The sequence below is a fragment of the Pollachius pollachius genome, assembly GCF_949987615.1.
Source record: "Pollachius pollachius genome assembly, chromosome: 9".
Classification (NCBI taxonomy): Eukaryota; Metazoa; Chordata; class Actinopteri; order Gadiformes; family Gadidae; genus Pollachius; species Pollachius pollachius.
The window spans coordinates 8,126,221-8,134,151 of NC_136942.1; the positions used below are offsets into that span (position 1 = coordinate 8,126,221).

General features: G+C 41.8%; 1 protein-coding gene across 1 annotated transcript; it reads right to left on the bottom strand.

Moving 5' to 3' along the window:
• Positions 1-1,839: 1,839 nt before the first annotated feature.
• Positions 1,840-7,681, bottom strand: LOC307080165 (uncharacterized protein; the record flags this gene model as incomplete). The annotated part of the gene is made up of 3 exons (XM_079742797.1): positions 1,840-2,360; positions 2,654-2,801; positions 7,538-7,681. 3 exons carry the CDS (start codon positions 7,679-7,681, stop codon positions 1,840-1,842), a joined length of 813 nt encoding a protein of 270 aa, XP_079598923.1.
• Between the last annotated feature and the right edge of the window lie 250 nt (positions 7,682-7,931).

Here is a 7,931-nt window from a genome sequence, read left to right on the forward strand (position 1 = left end):
GTCACATGATTTTACAGCAGACAATACAAAGTAAATCAGAACTTAATACCCTTTACATAACTATAGTTCCGCCGTTTTAACCTCGGACATCATGACTTGGACCTGGTGGTTTTATAGCTTTATATGGACCTTCTCAAACCTTTGCTCTGTCTCATCGTATCACTTGATACAGTTATGGGTGTGTGTTCTGGTGAAGCCCAGCCCTGACCATCATAAAGGTTTTCATTGTAGTAAGCTGTTGTTCAAAGCCTCCTTCCTCATTTGATCTGTCTTCACTGAGGAACCCAGCAGCTCAATCTTTACACTCAGAACCTTTAGAACTGTGTTAATGTTCTGTCTCGGTTCTAAACACTTACTTTGTGTTAGAGAGAGAGAGAGAGAGAGACATAGAGAGAGAAAACTTTGAAAAAAGTAGATCACTTGACTATGACGCAAAACATAGAAAAACATAAAAAAAGGTATATCCGTTCTGGGCGAGTGTAGAAAAATTGTGGAACGACATGGGTGCTCCGTGGAAGAGGAACCACACTCACTACGTAGACATAAATGGCTCATTAAATGTGAGATACAACAATTCTTACTTTCCTGGGATTATACGCTAAATAAAACATACAAGTATATTCCATCTATGCCGGACCATACAACTAAATGTCACTTAATTATACAAACCAAACGTTTCATTTCTTCTACAAAATCAAAGATAGTTGTTGCCTGCTGGGTTTTGCAAATAAGACTCAACACAAAAGCTTAATTACTGGTGGCACACTAGCAATTATCACAAAGGCCTAATCCAGTAATTAGATAGTTTTGACATTAATTAGGCGTGGCTGACAATTGGACAGATGTACACATATGCTGTTACACTCCCATGTATCAACAAGTAGTTGGCATATACTAATCGACCTGAGTGTGCCACTGCCTCGTAGGATCATGGATAAACATTTTATGAAAAGGTGTTGGTGTGGTAACCTATCTAATCCCGTGGTCTCCAGGTCAAAGAAGACCACTGATTTACCCCCAGACGTCTGCAGGGGGCGAGAGAGAGGGCATTGGTCGCAGGCGATTACAGCCGGTTGGAGTAGGACCATATTTTATTAGACGTTATAACACTGTCTAATAACAATAAAATTTAAATTCAAATTCTAAATCCTGGATGGAAATGATTTAGCAAAGTTAGGAGGTCTTTAAAAGTCGGTAAAAAATTTAAGTTCCCAACTCAGTATACATTATTTGGAGCATATTTCTGCCTTTTAGCTGCTCGCAGAAGTTTTCCTCTCAGGAGTTCATTTTTTTTTTCAACCATAAAGATATAAAATAAAATAATATTTCCTGTTTGCAGGGAACATTGTGAATTTAGATTAGACTGAAGAAGCAATATTTATTTCCATGAAGAAGTTATAGTGCCGGTTTAACCCAATTCTTAACAAAGTCAGAGTCCTTGTCACAGCGAATATTTTCTGCTTCAACAACCAACATGAATTGAAAAGGTGCTTCTAACTACACACTAGAGTTAGAAGGGGAGAGAGAGAGAGAGAGAGAGAGAGAGAGAGAGAGAGAGAGAGAGAGAGAGAGAGAGAGAGAGAGAGAGAGAGAGAGAGAGAGAGAGAGAGAGAGAGAGAGAGAGGTTAATCTGATTTGACTCCATGGTTCTGGATTGTTTATTTGGAGTTCAAAGATACCATTTATGTAATAAAAAAAACTCCGATTTGTCAATTTTTCTCTTATTTTTTGAATTGACCACTGAGGCCATATAGTACACCCTTAATAAAAGAACATCGCAATTATTGACTTGAATTTGTGAAATTAACTACCCTGTTGTCAATAAGTCAACAAGCCCTGCTAGAATGAACACTGAGTCACAGACTCTTGGTCGGGATTCCAAACCCTGTACAGCGACTGCAGAGCTGTAACATTCTCCAATGCATTATGTTTATTGTTGTTTTCTCCCAGAAAGGGGTACAACAGATCCTCTTGTTCATAGCTGTCTAACCCCGGATAGAGCGCCTTACTGAGTAGGTTGGTGTCCAAAAAACTGGGGTCCAGCTCCTGGAACTGCTTGGTGAGGTAACACCTGATCAGCGCCTTTCTCAGTAGAGGTAGGGCAAAGTCTTTCGCGTTGTGCGCAGCCAGCAGTATGGGTAGATTAAAGGACCGCAGGAAGGCGAGGAAGGAAGTCAGGGCCTCGTGCAAGGTGACAGTGGAAACGGCTGTATCATTGTGGGAGAGTTTGCCATCTTCGACACAGAAGCCTGTCACCACCTCGGTCACAGTGTTGATGACGCCCTGAGGCATAATATACACATTGAAGGTGTGACCTCCGCTGATGGCCGCCAGCTGGATGATATCACCCTTCCTGGAGTCTGAGAGGGGAGGGGTGTTTGTGAGTGAGTGATCGTGTGTGTGTGCGTGCGTGAATGAGTGCGCAAGTCTGCATTAAAGAGTAGACAAAAAAGTTGAAACACATAGAATAACTCTAAAATTAAACAGCAAGCGGTTTAGCATGTAATAGCTGGGAGTTGGCTGTGAAAAGTGGAGTTCTGGGAGACGTATGGAATTGCATGCAGCGATGACCACGAATGCATTCAGGGGGGCAGGACATGTAATATCACAAGTGATAAAGTGATGAAAAGGTGTCTGTGTGCAGTTGGCTTACCTGAATCAAATCCCTGTTTGCTGGACTCCAGGTCAAAGAACACTAAAGGTCTACCAAGAGACGCCTGCAAAGGGCGAGACAGAGGCCATCGCAGGTCGTTATGACATCCGGGCAGAGTGCGAACGTAACCGATAGACGTTATAACATTCTACCTAATAACAATTCAACTGTGTAATCTAAATCATATAGGGAAATGTTAGTTCAACGTTAAAAAGTCGGTAAAAAATAATATATATAAAATGACACTTAAACTGTTACAACATACATACGATTAACTATGTCCGTGTGTAAAACATAGGTAGACTTATATACATTACCGTGGTCTGCATATCGGAAATGGACAGGAATTCAATGATGACAAAACTCTGTAGATGTGTAGCGGAAGGCAAAGCGACTCTGACCTGAGGTGAAAAATATTGGGTTTACCTTTAAAGGATGACTTGACTTTCGTTTTTGTTAAACAGAAACCAACCAGGTAGGGGTGTGGCAGGGGCCGCACTCCTACTGTCCTGTCTTACCTTGACGGGAATGCGATTCAGCCTTGGCATAGCATGCACGCGCACTCACAGCCAGACACAACGACGGACAAGTTCTAGAGTGGTCTGCAGTATACAGCAGTAGCGGTTCTAGACACATTTACTAGGGGGGCCAAGGAGGGGCCAGTGTTAAACCAGAGGGGCACAAAATATGATATTTAAAGATTATAATTATAAACTTTATTTTACTTTAAAATCATCAAACATTTAATAATAGTTAGGATTTTATAACTTCACCAATCAGTATTTTTCTGTCAAACTATCTTTTTTTTTGATGAAGCTTATGCCCTAAATCATCAAAATCATATAAATATTTGTTTTGTACAAGCGTGCAAGAGAGGTAGGGCCATAAAAAAATGAAAAAAAAATACAGTACAGGGTACAAAGTACAGTGTGTCAATGTGAAAAAAAACTCCAGGGTACAACGAAGTGCAAAACAATGTGCCATTTCATATTTATTTGATCAGTTTCAGTGTGGAGAAACTTTGTTCTTCCCTTTTAGAAGACTTCCCTGTTCTACTGTTCTTTCCTCATTTCATGATAGCTGCTATTAGAAGAAAAAAACGTGCGGGGCATGCACTACATTTCGTTGCATAACCATCCCTCCCTACTTAACACGGACAGATAGCCTGCTGCTCTTTACTCAAATGTATTTGTTATCCCAGTGCAGCAGCCAAAACGGATGAAAATACGTGGTTGACATCATTGTGTAGCCTAGACCTAGCAAGGATACTGACATTTGGATACTCGCTTCTGCTTCCATGAGTTTGCTTAGATATGATAAAGTTTCTAAATATGTCGAGACCAGACATTATGGAAGAAATGAATGACTTTATTCTAAGGTAAACCTTGATTATTATTAGGCCTTAATATCTAATGGTAGAAAGCATCTAAAAGCGTCTCTGGACTCTTATCTAGGACTTGACACAGCGCCAGGGAGTCTGGGGTTAGAGCGTGAGTTAGAAGCCAACACGTCACCAGAGGCTATGGGGTCAATGCGTGCTGACGTCAGCCTGGTGTTTTAGATTAGTGTTGCCAGCCACTCGCTTAAAGAAATTTATGACTAATCGGCCATGGGTGGCCCTGGGCGGACACCTCAAACAAGAAACAACTTTGTATGTGAGGATAAAAAAGAGGCCGGGATCTGTTGACCGGCAGTGCTTTGCAAACTACTCGGCTTTGTTGTTGTCTTTGTAACGATAAAGTCTTTTTGTCATACTTGCTCCGGACCCCTCGATTTCTTTTGCTCTCTTAATAGGGGTTATGCGGAGCGCCCAGCGTTCGAACCGGAAAACAGGTGTAAACGGGTCTAATCATTTCCGCTTTTCACTTCCGTACACTGGTTGACTGCAGCGGTAGGTGATCTCCTGGTAACTTCTAAGTTTCGCTTTAGTGTATTCTATTTAGTATTTAGTTTTATATTTCGTGTGATTAAAATTTAATTTTAACATTTGTGAAATTAAAATTTCACAAATGTTAAAATGTTAAAATACCAGAAACGGCAACATCTGAACAGCAGTTTTTGTTGTGTGCCGAGCTGTTCTGTGTCGGGGAAATTTAACTCTAGCGTAAGTTTCCACCAGTTTCCAAAGGATGAGTCAGTTAGGGCGATATGGGTTATCTCGTATGTGTCCTCAATGCATAGCAGCCCAATATCAAAAGGGTGCCCATGCACACCCTTGGAGAGTGTACTTCTATGAAACAAAGTGGTAAAGGTAATATTCTACTATGAAAAGGTTCCAATTATAAAAGTAAAATATGTGGTATGCATAGTCTAATGGTTTCAGTAACTGCTCGTGACCTCCAAATACAGTGATATTGATACAAATCATAACCTGCTGTGCCCCAGCTAATGTTTACATGTATGACCTCAGTGACTACACCTCACCTGATTCCTCCTTCCATGCACCTCTTAAGCCTGGGTCTTGTAACAATCATGCTGTTTACAGGCCCGGGTTTTACTCCCTTATGAAGTAAAGAGTCGCCATTATATTACGCTGCACCTCTAATGCTTCTAACCTTAGATCACTATACTTTATTTTAGCAAATTACTATTTTATTGCAGCACACATAGCCTAACTATTACATACATATTATACAGTGCATTTGCCTCAACCCTTACTGCAGTTCTGGGCTTGTGCCATTGTTGTTCCATTTCTGTACAGGCATGAACAGGGGGGACAACCTGGATATTGAGCTCGGAGTAATGAGCTGTCTGAAAGAGCAGTGCAGCAGTGTGATTGCATACTGCTGTGCCAGCTTTGCATGAACACTGACTTGAGGTCATGATGACGGGATCTGAATCACGAAGCACTATCTGTATACAATACACAAAGAGACAATTGGACAGTTGGCAGAACAGATACCACTAAATTAAGACAAGGGGCTTCCTACAAGTCTACCACAATAAACATATATTGCTCAGTACTGGAATGCCTGCCACTACAGGGTGTCAATAGTTGCAAGTAGTAGCAATTGCAAAAGGGGAGGAAACCCATATATATAGCTTTCGAATGTAATGTCATGGCAAGTGTCCTAATGATGTTATCGGTATAGTGTGTGTGTGTTTAGTATACAAAAATTGTTAACCATACGAGTAGAGGTATACCAAATATGTGTCGATAGAAATATTTACTGTCAATCAACTTTGCACAAATTACCTTCTTTCACTAACAGGTAGACTATAGCCATTTATCAAGTGTCTCAGAAGAATGTGTTGTATTTGTGAATATGGTGTTTACATAGTTGAGAACATGCTGGTGGCCAAATGAAAGCAGTTGCAGTGTAAATATATTCATTCTGAGAGGCTTGATGAACGCATTCTGTACAGTCATTGAACTGAAACAGACAATTTAACAAACCCATCCCTGAACATAGCCTACGCTCAAGCTGTGTGGTTTTTCATTCTTCTGCATGGACCTGTGACAAGCTGCTCTGACAGTGACCGTACCTCTCAACCTGTCTTTGTTTGAAACTGGTGGAAAAGAAGATACAGCATCATTTCATTCATTCATTCATCACAGTTGTCTTTATACAAATCAATGTTTTAGAAATCTGAAACACCTGCCAGAACGGTAGCAGCTAGTCGACATTAAACCTAGAAGCTATCCTAGTAGAGTCTACTAGGATAGTAGTGTCTGGTCTTATGCGTCTACTAGACCAGTGGTTCCCAAACTTTTTGTGCCCAAGGCACACCAAAGGACAAATAAAATTTTCAAGGCACACCTATTGTGCAAAATAGCCTTATAACACGTGTTATCACTAATATCATCTGTTTATCTGTTAAGTTTATAATTATTTACTAATGCCAAATAAGATGTGACAAAGACAACTATTCTACTCATGAAATATTTATTAACAAAATACTTCACAAAAATATTTAAACTTTATCAAATTGGGCTTAATCAAACACACCCATTTCTACCAGACAGGTGAGGCAAAGGAAACAGAAATTCAGCAGAGAACTGTCCATGAGAAAGCTGCATGGACCTGAATCTGACCCACAAATTATAACTGTAACATTTAGAATCAGGCTTTTTTTGTAAAAATTCTGCCTACTAACAAATCAGTGGGACACATGTGCCTGTCGGGGCGCACAGATTTTTTTAATCCTTGGTGGCACGGAGGAGAGGGCCACTCGCAAGTCCTGCTCAACAGAGAGCCGTGACCTGGTCTTGTTCTTCATGTAAACAAGAGTGGAGAACGCCAACTCACACAGGTAGGTGGTGGGGAAATGAAGAAGTTGGTCGATAGCGTGGTGGGAGATGGTTGGATATTCTGATGCACAAACCAACCAAAACTGATCGAGTGTGAGCTCACTAAATTTCAGTTTCAGCGTGCGGTCCGCACGGAGCTCTGCGCTCTCCTCTCTCTCCTTCATAGTGAGCTTCTCAGTTGAGGACTCGGACTCCTGGTTGAATGGGTCTCGGATCCAGTATTTGTCCTCGATGTCCGCCACACGTGGAAAATAGCGCTCAAACCTCTCTTTTAAGGTCTGAAGGTGTTCGGCATATATAGCGCGCTCACTGGCTGCCTGTGGCGCAGCTGATGCCAGCGGGAACATGTTCATGGAGCCCTGTTCCAAAGCCTCGCGCCACAGGGTCAGTTTGCCCATAAAGCCCAGAATCTTGTCTGTGGATGATAAAATGTTTTCATTCCTGCCCTGAAGCTTGGCGTTTAACTCGTTGAGATGCCCAAATATGTCTGCAAGGTAAGCCAGCCTGGCGCACCAGCTCTCATCCGCGAGCCTGTCCTTATGTGGGACAGCGTGTTCACGTGAAAATTCCAAAAGCTCTTCCCGAAGCTCGTAAAAACGGGATAAGACTTTCCCCCGAGACAACCATCGTACCTCTGTGTGGAGGATCAGGCTTTGGTGGTCGGCTCCCATCTCAGCGCACAGCTGGGAGAAAAGGCGAGATTTCAGGGGCCTTGATTTGATGTAATTCACCATCTGCACAGCCTGATTCAGCACCTCAGTCAACTCCGGGGGCATGGTTTTGGCAACTAATGCCTCTCGGTGCAAAATGCAGTGGTTGGTCACTATCTGTGGATTTTGTGCTTTTACCTTTGCAATAAAGCCTCTCACTCTCCCCGTCATGCATGCCGCACCATCCGTGCACAGACTGACGCACATACTCCAGCACAGATTGTTTTCTTTTAAGTAGTTATCAGTTACCTTGAATATTTCTTCTCCCATTGTATGGCTTGCCATTTCTTTACAGAAGAAAAAAGTCTCTTTAATA